The 14,258-nt window shown below is 30.8% G+C and overlaps 1 protein-coding gene across 1 annotated transcript; it reads left to right on the top strand.

Annotated features, from left to right (window-relative positions):
- The first annotated feature begins 3,577 nt into the window (after positions 1-3,577).
- LOC149537366 (protein DMP6-like) lies at positions 3,578-4,537 on the top strand. Its single transcript, XM_089800644.1, has one exon. It carries the CDS (start codon positions 3,660-3,662, stop codon positions 4,284-4,286), a length of 627 nt encoding a protein of 208 aa, XP_089656770.1. The 5' UTR covers positions 3,578-3,659; the 3' UTR covers positions 4,287-4,537.
- Positions 4,538-14,258: the final 9,721 nt, after the last annotated feature.

A 14,258-nucleotide genomic window follows, 5' to 3' on the forward strand; every position in this document is an offset into this window, starting at 1 on the left:
TTGTTCTTTAGATCATATATTGTGTGTTATATACATGTTCTTCTCATTTCTCTTTAGGCCACAACTATTTGTATCAATCATTTAAGTGTATATAGTGTGCTAGCAAGTTAGTTTCTTATTATTATTATTCTAAAAAAATCTCCTTTTTCTTTGCATTTATGTCTGTAATGAAAAAATATGAAATAATATTCATCATTTGTGTATAATGTCTTGGTTTAATTTTTTAGTAGAGATGTGTACCACTAGTATGTTTATGGTAATATGCTTCATGATTATGTTTTCTTATAATGAAGAATCATGTACAAGAATGGTTAATGAACAAATAATTATTTAGTAAATATGGCATATATACATATACATATACATACATATGTGTGTGTGTGTGTGTGTGTGTGTGTGTGTGTGTGTGTGTATGTATATGTGTATATGTCTGTATATATATATATATGTATATATGTATGTATGTATGTATGTATGTATGTATGTATGTATGTATGTATATATGTATATATATATATATATATATATATGTATATATATATATATATATGTATATATATATATATATATATGTATATATATATATATATATATATACATATATATATATATATATATATATATATATATATATATATATATATATATATATACATATATATATATATATATATATGTGTGTGTGTGTATGTATATATGTGTGTATGTATTAAATTTCATTTTATTTTCATTTGGAGTCTGTCTTTCAGTTTTTTTGGCTATCTAGTTGACTAGATTTTTTCCCTTACTCTAGGCCTCACATTGTGATGTAGAGATCCATATTGAGTGGTTTAATGATGAGGATTTATTTTCTCTTGCTATTTTTTTTCTACACATTATCTAGTTGTTCTTGATTTTTAAATATATGCATCAAGCATGTCTAAGGTTCGGTATTACATTGTAAATTGGAAATTATTTTTGGGTCCTATCTATCTCCTAGATAGGACTACTATCACTATAATTATGTCTTGATGACTAGATACTAGGATCAAACATTATCTCATGTTCTAGGTCAAGTAATTATCATTTGAAATTGACATATGCAGTATAAATAGAAAATGAAATCAATTACAAGGTTAATGGTACATATTTTATATGAGGGTGATGCAAGCTAAAAGAAGGAGTGTGTTGTGGAAGTTATCGAAGTAAATTGAAAATAATTTCTTTAAATATCACATCAAAAACATCTTCATTATAAGATCACTATAATCAATTTTGTAAAGGATAATTTCAAATTTATGTACTTTATTGTGTGTATCCTTTAGTATTTTTCCAAACATAATTGCTTGATTCTCACCATGGTTTTTCCCTCCCTGAATTTTCCACATGAATTTAATGTTCTATTTCCAATTAGTGTTAAATATTTGATTTTTCATTAATCTTATATTTCAATTTAAAAAATTATATTTTATATCACATATGTGATGTGAGATATCAAGAAATACAAAATCTAAAACCATAATCTCCACAAAATCATACAATAGAAGTTTATAATTTAAACAAAATTTCTATTGATACCATTTAATCCTGTTCGTAGTAGCTTTATGCCATAATTTCATTAGAAAAAAAAGAATGTATTAAAATACATGTGATCATGTAAATTTATGAAAATTTAAAATGATAGGATGCAATCATAATTAAAATAGGAATAGATACCATAATACCAATATTTTCATGATTCTATTAGACAAAATTGTATATAATAATAAGAATAATATATGCACCTTAATAACAATAAGCGTAGTTACTATAAGATAACATAAAAATGATATATTAACATTTATAATATTAATATATTGAACACTTTATTAGTTGAAATTGTATATAATAGTAGGAGTGATAGATGTATCATATAGTATGCATTATGGTATTTTTATTTTTATTTTTATTTATTTTTCTTTCATTATTCAAAGTTGATACTTTTGTATTGTGAAATTATTAATTTTGTGTGATATTGATATGAAGATTTTAATGTTTTATATATTATTATGTATGTCTCAAATGAATGTAGTATATTATTTTTACAAATTGAGTATTGTACATTATGAGCTTTCTATTTCTACAAAATTTAGAAAAGAAAAATGCTAGGATAATATTTATTTCTATTTTAAAAAGAAAAGAAAAAAATGACATATAACTAAATACCAAATAACTTCCAAAAAGAACTTGATCAACACTAGCACCTACAAAAAAAGAGACTACCCCAAGACACCAAGTTGGTCCCCAACCCTCTTAGACCATCTTATATCTTTGATACCCTTGAAGCTAACCCAACTAGAAGCTGGGGGAAGACATCGCATCCCCCAGGAAAGAAACTCCCAAAGGTTGGGGGAAGAAAGATAGGCGTAGCCATGGACAAAGTCATAGTAAGGCTAGACTAGATAGGCTTGAGCAGTCTATGAGGGAACTGGCAGACAATCAAACTTGTATATGTCAGAGATTTGATAATTTGGTGTAATTTTCCACCAAAGTCATGCATTCTGCGGCCACCACCCTTCACTTTATGTAGCTGAATAAAGAGAAGGAGGACCTAGGCAAGGCAAGTGGGACAACTCACTCCATTTATAGGTTACTAACAGAGGACTAATTGAAGACTATCTTGGACAAACTGGTCAAGGTGGACGGGGAGGACACGAATAAGGACGCACCTCAAGAAAAGAAGGAAGATGATCATGGACAAAAGGAGGGTAGCTAGCCTTGGGTCTGGTGTTTATTTTTGTTTTTATGCTGCTCGTGACTATGAACTCAGTACCCTACAAGGTTTTACATTTTATGCTTTTGTTGTTTATTGGGACTAATAGCAGTGATGTTTTTAAGTGCCGCTGGGTTATTTCTCAGTCTTTTCTACATTTTTGTTTAAGGACTGATAGTACTACTAATTAGGTTATGGACATTATATATTTTTTGAAGTTTAAAGTTGGTATTGGTTAGTTGACTGGGAGGTAAGCTCTCGCTGACCTACAGTCTGTTTTGTAGTCTGTTTTGTACTCTGGGACCAGCCTCCGTCTTTTTAGCTGCTATCTTATGCTTCAAAAACACTAACAAATAAAAATATTTATTATTAATACTGAAAATAATATATATATTATATACAATTTTTAGAAGAAAAATACGTACTTTACATTATGACCTTTCTATTTAAAGAATGGCACAATAATTTTTATTTTCAATTTAAAAGAGAAGGAGAAAATTGAAAAATTGACTTATTATGAATACCAAATAACTTCCGTGAAGAACTCTACCAACATTAACAAATCAGATAACTCTATCCATATCAACGAAAAAAATGTGCTGGATATAAAGGCAGTCAACACAGTTCGGAAATACTAGTAGTAGAAGAAAGTAGTAACTACCATTCCGCGCAAAGTTGTCTCAACGAATCTTTCCTAACGCCTCTTCAAAATGACGAATCCAAACCAAAGTCAAATTCGACAACCTGGCATCTGTCCAAAGAGGTTGAATTGCAACGAAAGTTCGTTTCCCCACAACATTATATAAGGACATGCCATTCCATTGCAAACACAAATAACTCAATTGATCTTCTTCAGCATATATATATATCTTCGCTTCAAGTTGTGAATTGCATAATCAGTGTAAGTGCAGTAAGAGGAAGAAAGAAAATGGGGCAATCTGATAGCAAGGTGAAATCCATCGAGGAAGGAAAGAGCGCGTCATCAACATCTTCTTCAACTGAAACAACAACTACCAAGGTCGTGAATACCACATTATCTTCTACATCAAACATTGCAAAGATATTGCCCACTGGAATACTGTTTGTGTTTCAGGCTCTCTCTAACCTTCTTGCCAACAATGGAGACTGTCAAACATCTAACAAGGTCCTTATTGGAATAGCCGTGGGTATTCTTGGGATTGCATGTTTTATTTTGTCATTGGTAGATACATTCACTGATTCTTCCACAGGCAAAGTTTACTATGGAATAGCTACTCATAATGGTATTGCCACTGGTAGTAAAGTGAAGCCTTCTAATGAATCAAATTATAAGCTCAAATTGAAGGACTTGTTCCATGCAGCTTTGGCTGTTACGGTGTTTACTGTGATGGCTCTCACGGATCAAAATATTGTGCAGTGCTTGTATCCATCTGCTGAAAGCAATGTAAGGAAGATGTATAAGGCTCTCCCTATTGTTGTTAGCGCAGTTAGCAGTGTGATATTAGTTATTTTTCCTTCCAATCGTCAAGGAATCAGCAGTCCCTCTACCACTACAACTTCTACAACAACAACATGAGGTCATGAAATGTTCTTAATAAGGAGTAGAGATTAGAGTATGTAGGGTGTTTTGTTTGCATTTGAATATTCATTAGAGGATTTCTGAATCCCTTAATTATTTCATTCATAACTTGTATCTTGTCTTTATCAAGATTTCTGTATGTAGAAGGGAAGGTTAATTTCGAACCACCTCATTAGATTTGTTATTTTGTATTGATTCTACAATATAAAGACCAGCATCTGAGATGAACTCTATGGAAAGATATTTTAGAGGAGTTCTCTCAAGTTTAAAAGTCATCAAATATCATGTGTGCTTCCATAATAATATCACTTTTGAAACGTTCCATATTCCTAGAAGTTCCTTAATCTATCTTTAGATTTAAAATATCATGACAAAACGCTACTTATAGTCTAATTATTATATGTCAATATATCCAATAATTGCAATACATGAGGCAATCATATGGATCAACAATGATATGGATCTATTTGGCTTTATTTAGAGGTTTTATTTGTACGATTAAATTCAATCAAAATTTTAAAAAATTACACTAGCTCTTTATCAAACTTCATATAATGATTTAATTAGGAGATGATAGAATATTAATAAAATTCAAAATGTACCAATGCTGACACCTCTTGTGAAATGCTATATATAAGAGAGTCACGAAAATGAGACATTCCTCACCACCTTCCCCCAAGAACATTGGTAGAGTATAGCACTTGGGGAACTCAAATCTTCTCTTATCACAAGTCATGATTTCAAGTTTCAATGTTCATATGGTATTTTACACTTTCCAAAGTAGTCCCTCAATGTTTATTTTTCCTTCAAGTTTAGTCCCTAGATTCAGGTTTGTCATTAAATATGATATGATTTTGATGCAAAAAATTGAATCCAATCACTGAGAAGGATTATAATTTGTAGATTAGAATCCAATTCCAAAATAACATATCCTAACAAATAGAGACATTGATGTTGTAGATTATAATGTCTCACATAAACACTTGAGTCTCACCTAAGTGCTTATTACTTAGTATCATGTCTAGGTGTTGTAGTCCTCTAGGAGCTCTAAATTTCTCCATAAAATGAATGGGTAATATTCAGCATCAAAAGAGGGAAAAAAGTAAAGATAATTTGTTCCCTTATTTTATTATGAATGAATTTTAGGCCGATAAGATCCTAGATGAATAGATGAAAACAAAATGAATGATGTGTATGCCAATAAGATCCTAGACCAATTTATACAAACTAAGTGAAGTGTTTGTAAATTTCTAACCAACTTTGGTAGTTGTGCCTGGTTTATGTTTAATTATGTTGAGTTGTGCGGTCATTTCTACAAACTTGGTACACTCCTCTTGACAATTGTTAGGATTATCAGGCAGAAATATGAGGTTATTGGCATCCTTCTTGTAATTTTGTGTAATAATACATTTTTCTATTAGTGAGGATGAAATGAAATGGTGTTCTTATTTCAGTACCATTGAATTTTAAAATAGTTGAATATATCTCACATTTTAATGTTGTTTAACACAAATTAATAGGATACACATAATTGTTCTTGTGTATTGCAAATTGTTGTAGTCAAACAAAAATTAGTAGAACACTCATAATTGTTCTTGGCTATGCCAAATTGTCAAAGTCAAACAAAGTTTAGTAAAGCACACATAATCATTCTCTTAGTTTTAATTTGTATCTAAATTCAATGAGTATTAAGTTAATCATTATGTTTTAAAAAAAACTAGTGGACAAACATGAGTCAATGTGCTAAATATAAAAATTATAGAATTGAATCCCCAAAAACATCATAATTTCACTTACTACAAAAATTACTTGCTACTTCTAAATGAATAAGATGAATGTGATATGTAATGAAGGATTTATATAAATAACACAAATGATGAAGTTTTCTAATGATTTCTCAAATGTACCAACAAGCTAAGCATAATTGAACTTTGGTTGAAAAAAATAGTTGATCATACTATAATTATAGTTCTCATTATCATTTGTTCACTGATTGATCAATTTTTTATTGGGTTCTACCAAGCTAGCAAATACTCAATTTCATCTTCATTGTCCTTAGGTTAAACAACAACATACACATGTCATGCAAACCAATCTAAGTGTATATGTAAAGTGTTGTATTTAATTCAAATACAATCATATTATATGACATACATAAATAATATAATAAATTACCAACTTTTATGAGGTCTAAAACATGATCATTGTCTTCATATGCAATGGAGGATCTAGCTCTTTATTTATTCTATCATCTTGATCTTGTGTTTCACTAGGTGTTAAGGTTTTTTGTTTTCAGTCTGCCTCAATTTTGAATTATCATATTTCATATATAGTCCAAGTGTTAGAATTATAACTCTTAAATGAATTTCATTTAGATTACATAGTGATTGTATCACAATTATATATTGAAAGGTATTCTTCTCTTCAACTTTCTCGAAGAATTATATTCTTTAAGAGTTCTAAGATCTAGATCCTATCTAGACTAACTTAAATGAAACCATTATACAATCACAATTGCACTTTAAATTTGGTTTTGTTCTTACATTTGAGTTGCTCTCTGCAAAGGGATCTCTCAACACATACAAAAACTCTACCATGTTCTCATTTCACATGTCCAACCTTATAAAATCTTCTCATACACTAGGTGTTATCTTTCATGTGTTTGTTACTCAATTATTTACAAAATATAGCATTCTTGAGATTTACCTATCCAATTATTTTACTATATTATATTCCTTGTCTTTTGAATTTTTCTTTCACTTACATTGCCATAAAAGGTTGTAAGAAATATTTAATAAACTCTAATGAGTATAATTTATCATCAACTAATAGAGATAGTACTTCTTTAAAAAACTAGGGTTGTCTTTCTTATTATTAAGTGCATGCTAATAGACAATATGAAAAAAAATATATATATATATTCTTCTTGTGCTAAATTATAATATTGTACTTGGATCTATGCTTGTGTTGCAAATGCACAAGAAACACCAAAAGGTATACTACTAGAACTAGAAATGTATCCTTCTATATATGAGACTACGTATCAAGTCAACAAGTATTTTGGGAGTGTCTTAAATAATTAAGAATGACCTCACTCTTTAATTCATTGAAAATTGTATTAACAACTTTTATAAATTATATTGCATAGTCTTCCAACCTTTCCATCCTTGACTAGATGCTCAACAGTCCTAAATCTTCTTACATCAAGTAAAATATGTTCAAAATTAATTAAAATATATGAACACATTAAACTAAAAATGCATGGTTCTCCCATATAGAACACACACTAGAAACACATGCATTCAAAAGAAATAATTTTTCATTAGGTGGTTTACGAAGAAGAAATTGATATAAAATAATTATCTAACAAAACCCATATGAAATATAAACCATGCTGAAATTTTTAGAACAAATTTCATCAATTCATAATTATCATAATATTTTTATGGAATTTTGTTTTATCATTTTTAATTAATTTAAGTGAAAAGAGCCTCAACCTATTACTAATCAGAATAAACCATTATATTTGTCTGTATAACATAACTATATATTATATTGTAAAAATGTCATAATATGTGTTTTATAATAAATTGATTGGTTATTTTGTTCTTACTATTGTCAAATTGATGTTGCATATTAAATATTTACAAGGAGCATTATACTATATAAGATACAAATTAAATCTGCAATGAGTTAGAGTATGTGATTTAAATGAGAGACTTAGAGAAGTCTCTAGATTTTGTATGCATTATTTCATGTATTGCATACAAGTATAGAAAGGTTTATGATTGACTAAAGTAGAAGGAAGAAACTTGGTCAATAATTTTGTGACAAAGAGTGAATGGTTTGGTAGGTTTATCAAAATTATGATGATCCAAATATTTTAATTTCTGATTTCTGATCTATTCTTAGTTATGTAGTAAAGATCAAAACTGTGCATTATTTAGTTTATAGAAAGATGTATTTTAGATTGGGTTAAGTGCATTAAGAAAAAAATGCAACAACACATAGAATAGTTTAAGTTTCATTTTAAAGTTCTATGATAATGTAGCAATGATATGACTCTAATTGTTATGATTGATTGGTAATACATTAGATACCATGATCAAATCTCTCAAATTCAAGGATTTTCATTTTAAAAATGTGAAAAATCCTAGCTATTCTTTGTTGAATCATTGTGTGATTCAAACTGTTGATTGTGATGATCTAGTAAAAGATAGATTCTGGGTTTATTAAGATGTTTTAGAGGGCCTAAGTTGAAGGTCAAGTGTGAAATAGTTTGGGGAAGGTGGTGATCATCCTATAAATTTATATGTCTATTTATATGGTAGTATTTTGCAAATGCTAGTGTAATGATTGTGAATGGTGTTTACAATAAAGATGGTATATGAATTTAGGCGATAAAAAGTATATGTTGATCTAAATTGGATCTTTACAATAAATAGAGAAGTGTTGTTCCTAGATTAAATACCTTTCCAAATCCTAATAGGTTATCAAGTATAAATCCCTTATCAAAGTCACTATTAATAGGGTGAGTAGCATTCTAACATATCTGAAGTGTAATTCATTTAACTAGGTGGCTCATTAATTGGAGTTAGAAATCATCCAATAAGGTTACTCCTAATAGGTTAAATCTCCTAATAGAGATAGAGTAAAATCCCTTAACAAAGTGAATCATTAAAGGATTTCCTTCTAACATGGTGTTATTGTAAGCTCCTAATAGAAATAAGCTTTGAACTAAGTGCATTTCAAGATAGTGCAAAATAATAATTGGTACTAATTTCCACTATGGTTTTTACCTTTGACCAAGATTTTCCACATGAAAAATCTTTGTCTTTGTGTTGCATGGATTTTTTATTAGTTTTCTTATTGATAATTTCACAAATTTACATTGCATGCATTTGGTGAATGTTTTAGTGGTTAAGATCTGATTTGGTTGATCATTATTTGATAAGTAATCAAAGTTTTTTAAATATTTACATGGCTTATTGATTCACACCCCCAAATCCCACTTATCGACTTAAAAATTCTCTACTAAGGTTAATCCTAATAGGCTAAATCTCCTAATAGGGATAGAGTCAAATTCCTTAACTAGGTAAATTCTAATAGGATTTTCTCTTAACATGTTGTTATTATAAACTCCTAAGATGTCTATGCTATTAACCAAGTGCATTTCCAAAGAGTGAAAAATAATTATGGGTGCAAATTCATGTTATGATTATGCCCTCTAACCAAGATTTTCCACATGAAAAATTGTGGTGTCTTTGTGTTACTTGGGTGGATGTTTAATTAGCTCTCTTATTGATAGTTTCACAAATTTACATTAAATTCATATGGTCAATGGTTTAATGGTTAGATCTGATTTGGTTGATCATTATCTGATAAGAAGTCAATGTTTTTGAATAGTGATAGATTATTGAATCATCCACTACTCTCAACAATCTTGGACCTTAAGTACATTAACAAAAACAATAAGCCATTGTATGAATGAATAATAGATTTACCTTTTGCAAGAAAATGGAAACACCGCAAAGAACACTAGATCTAAAAATACTACCTTAGAATATAGAATAAAATATTGGACCAAGGAGAGGTAGCAATAGAACAAGAAAATATATAACCTGAAAGGGAATGACACTTTTTAATTTTTGACATACAAGATTCCAATAAATAAAACCCTTCTCTAAAGGAATTGAGGAGATTTATGTTGGAAATGTTGGAAAGAAACACTAATACTACAACTTGTATATTTTCATTGATGTAAACTATACATGTTTCTATTTTGCACTTATCACATTTTGGTTATATCAGTAGTCAGATTGATAAATTACCATTGTATGGAAAAAAAGGGACAATATAGAGTGTTTAGCATATGGATAAGTGCAAACAAAAAAGTTCAAGATTCAAATTTTGCAAATAGAAAAATATTTGATAAGGTATGTATTATGGTATCCTATGTTGGCACCTATTCATGTTATCGTTTGATCTAGTTTTGAAGTTCTCAATATCAGTTGAGCAATCAAGTATGAAGAATAGTAATAGTCATCTATTGGATCAATTGGTAATCCTAATAGATCAATGATCCAATAAGTTTGACATTTTTAATTGGTAGAACCAACATTATTGTTGATATCAATACTTTTGGTAGAGATTAGCATAAACAATTAGAAATGGATTAGGCCAATAATATACATTGCACTTTGTATTATTGAGGTTGAAAAATTGAGGTTTTTTCTTTTTTAATCAAGTATATGAGATCAAATATTTTATTTTATTTGATATACAAAAGTAGGGTGAAGTGCAGAGATGATAGGTTAAGATGTTGCGTGTGAAGAACTTGAATGCAGAGATTAGGTTGATGACATTTGTAGTGCACCTACAAAGAATTGTATAGGCATTTCTAATGGCATTTTTTAGTTCACTATTTTGGATTGTAGTCTAATATTTTATATGATAGTGAACCCTTATATGTTGTAATTTGAGTAGTGATATCTAGGTATTATGCATGAATGTAAGTCCATTCTTTTTTTTATGCAAAGCTCTGATAGGGTTATTATTTCTACAATGTAATCAGTTGTGGGTTCCATCCCCACCATGGTTTTTCTCCCAATGCAATTTCCACCCAAAAATCACGGTTTCATAATACTTGCATGGTTTTCTTACATTCATATTGTTTACTTTTAGTTTTATTTGGTTTATTTTCATGTAAGTTTAATAAGGTTAAAATTTTTTAAAAACTAATTTACCCCTTCCTCCTCTCTTAGTCAGGGATTACTTTAGCGATGAATCTTCACCTTTTGGCAATCCTGTCTAACAGGTCAATCATCATTTGGTGAATATTTATCATATTTGGGTCTAACTGCATCATCGGATATTTATCATATTTGGGTCCAACGCCTAGGGTGGTCACCCATTAGTTATCACGATTGGTCAAAAATATTGGTGCAATCGTCGATGCGATATACAGTTTAGATACATTTATTTTAAACATATCGCTAGCCTTTGCATGATGTTTCTTATTGGTCAATGTTATTTTGCCAATACTACAACCATATTAATTTTTCCTTGGGTTGGGTGTTGCCAACCATTTTATCGACATTTGTCAATCACCCGCACCATTTAGCCAACTGTTTCCTACTATAGGCTTGCATCGAAAGGTGCATTTCACCTACATTTGACATTCCCGCTTGTTAATCCTACCTAATTCACCAACCTAGATTGGACTATAAGAAATTATTATTCTACACAATTCGCTATTTTCTAGTTTGGAGACTGGCATTTCTTATTGCTATCAAACTTTTAGAGTGCTGAGTGCATTGACCATTGACTCGTGGACCCCATGTTTTGTAAAAGGCAAGTGATTTTTAAATTATTTTGTAAGTGGTACTGGTTATTTTTTTAGTTTCACTATCTAGTGTCCGCTGGTGACTAGACATCTCACATGCTAAGATAGCCTATAGATATTAGGTTTGAGAATTATATTGGGTAGTACTGTAGACTGTAGTACTATAGTAGTAGCACCCTTTTTTTGAGAATGAATCATATTATTTTTATTAGATGTAGTCTAAGTAGTTAAGTCTTTTGTTCAACAACTAAGTTGATATTTTTTTGCAGTCTTTATCGGTTTGCCATGTCAAACAAGAGGGGTCTGATCTTGAAATTCAAGAGAGGCCACCATTACCAAAATGTAGAACCATAGTGGCATATTTTGGTGGTGGAAATGTTGGCAACCTACAAGATTCACAAGTTAGATCTCCAGTGGTTATTGAAAAAGGAGATTCATCACAAGTTGGACCCTCAAACGGTATTGAAGTTCAGGTTGGTGAACCTAATATCTCAGTCGAGGTAAAAACTTTAACAAGATCTGGAGGAACTTCCCCTGAGTAGGGAGTCACAAACTGAGATTATAGAGTTGGAGTTAGCCCTAGACCAGTCGGTTGAGAAAACCAAAATTGATTCCATAAATCAAGTTCATGCACAAAAGGGAAAAGAAAACTGGAATGGAAGAAAGATTGATCTCGTCGGGATCTGTCCAAAAGAAATTTTCAATTAGAATGGGTGGAAAAGTACTGGTTCATTGAACCAGTGCCCAATCTAAATGATGGTGAACCTCCTACAGAATGCAGATTTAAGATTTGCATAGAGATAACAAAGAAGGAGAAGAGGTTGTAGCTTAAAATTGATACCATAGAAAAGTATGTCGGTAAAGTTTACAAGAAGGAAATTATAGATGGAGTCAAAAAATCCATGCTAACTTGGAAAACAAAGGAGAACTGTTTGCATATCGGGAATGCTGAAATATACAAGTTACACTAGCAAATACGAGAGAAGCGTTCTGCAGTAAAAGGTTCCAATAAAGATTTCATTTGGAAAGCAACAGAAGTGCAAAATATGGGAAAAGTAGTTCAATTAGGTGTGGTCTTTTATATATTGAGTAGAGGACACCCTATGATGGACTATCCTACAATGACTATATTATTGCATCTTTTGAAAACTTGAAACTATCCTAACAATCACTAGTCAGTAAACAGTGGGTAGGAATGGGCTAAATGTCTTGCACCGGTTGAAATAGAAGATATGAAGGAATCTATAAAAAACTTAGATTTTATTGCATTATCTCTAGATGAAGTTACAGCAATTGATAATACTTCCTGGGTGTGCATGAATGTTTATACTGTAAACAATCTTTGTCGTCAACCATTTCTACTATCTGTTGCTAAATTGAATCATAGTGCGACAGCTGAAAACTTATATGAATTATTAAAGACTACTCTAATTGAATCTAGAAGTTTGGATAGCATGGATATTGCCAAAAAGTTGGTGTGTGTTGGAGCAGATGGTGCTTCGATTATGCAAGGTCATAAAGGCGGTCTTTGCAAAAGGATCAAGAATGATTTGGCACCCTACGCTCTTCCCATTCATTGCATGGCCCATCAAATGAATCTAGCTTTTGGAATTGTCAGCAATTTTGGTTGTGTAAGTAAAGTGGAATCTCTAATCAAAGAGATTTACTAATACTTTTTTCGAAGTCTAAAACGAGTCCTGGAATTTCAACACTTTGCTGCAGGACTTACTGATGGGAGGAAGCTTCTTAAAGACAATGATACCAGATGGATCTCTTTTGATGGACGAGGGCATCGAGTAATGTCTGAATACTCGTCATTGCTTGGACTAATCCACTCTATGCGAGATAGATTCCCTTGGCTATATTCAAGCCTAACTAATGTTAAGGTACTCTTAACTTTAGCAGCTATTCTCCTCATGCTACAGGACATGAGAAATATTATAAAAAAGGTTCAACAAAGAGCTATGTACATTGCAGAATATAATAAGCTACGTAAAATGACATGTAGTAGCCTGGATACTCTATACCGATTATTACCATTAGATGAAACAAAGTTTTCGGAGTGGTTAGAAATCTCAGATTTGAACAATCCTGGGAACTTTTTACATATTGGTACAAATAATAAGGTATATGCCAAGGTACATGGAGTTGACATACTAATGTAGTACTATGCTCGTGTCAACCCCAACGAAGCATGAAGCAAAGTTGAATTAGAACTAGAGAAGGTAATTTCACATGTTACAAGTGAAGCCTTCAAGAAGATCAAAGACTCTGTGCTTGACTCTGTCAAGCAAGTTTGCTACAATCTTTCATCAAAAATCAGATTCAGATTCCCTCCAGAGGAATTACTGGAAGCAATGTCAATTGTTTTTCCACAATATTGGTCTCTAAACAGTCTAACTGATTTTCAAAGAAGGATGATGACTCTAATTCAGAATTTTTGCACACCCAAAGTAATTAATGGAGTCACCATAAATAAAATTTTAGATGAAACTCGACTGAGAGATCAATCATACTCTTTTGCAAACATAATGAGGGAACAATATGCTATTATGGAGAACCCAAATGAAGAGGGAGCGGTAACAAAGCTTTGGAAAAACCTTGGTGAGAGGAATCAGTTAAGA

This window comes from Cupressus sempervirens, chromosome 9 (genome assembly GCF_028749045.1).
Source record: "Cupressus sempervirens isolate cs-2001-9-10 chromosome 9, ASM2874904v1, whole genome shotgun sequence".
Taxonomy (NCBI): domain Eukaryota; kingdom Viridiplantae; phylum Streptophyta; class Pinopsida; order Cupressales; family Cupressaceae; genus Cupressus; species Cupressus sempervirens.

Excerpts from the sequence above, each read along its gene's own strand:
- LOC149537366 (XM_089800644.1), top strand. The coding sequence starts at position 3,660 with ATGGGGCAATCTGATAGCAAGGTGAAATCCATCGAGGAAGGAAAGAGC.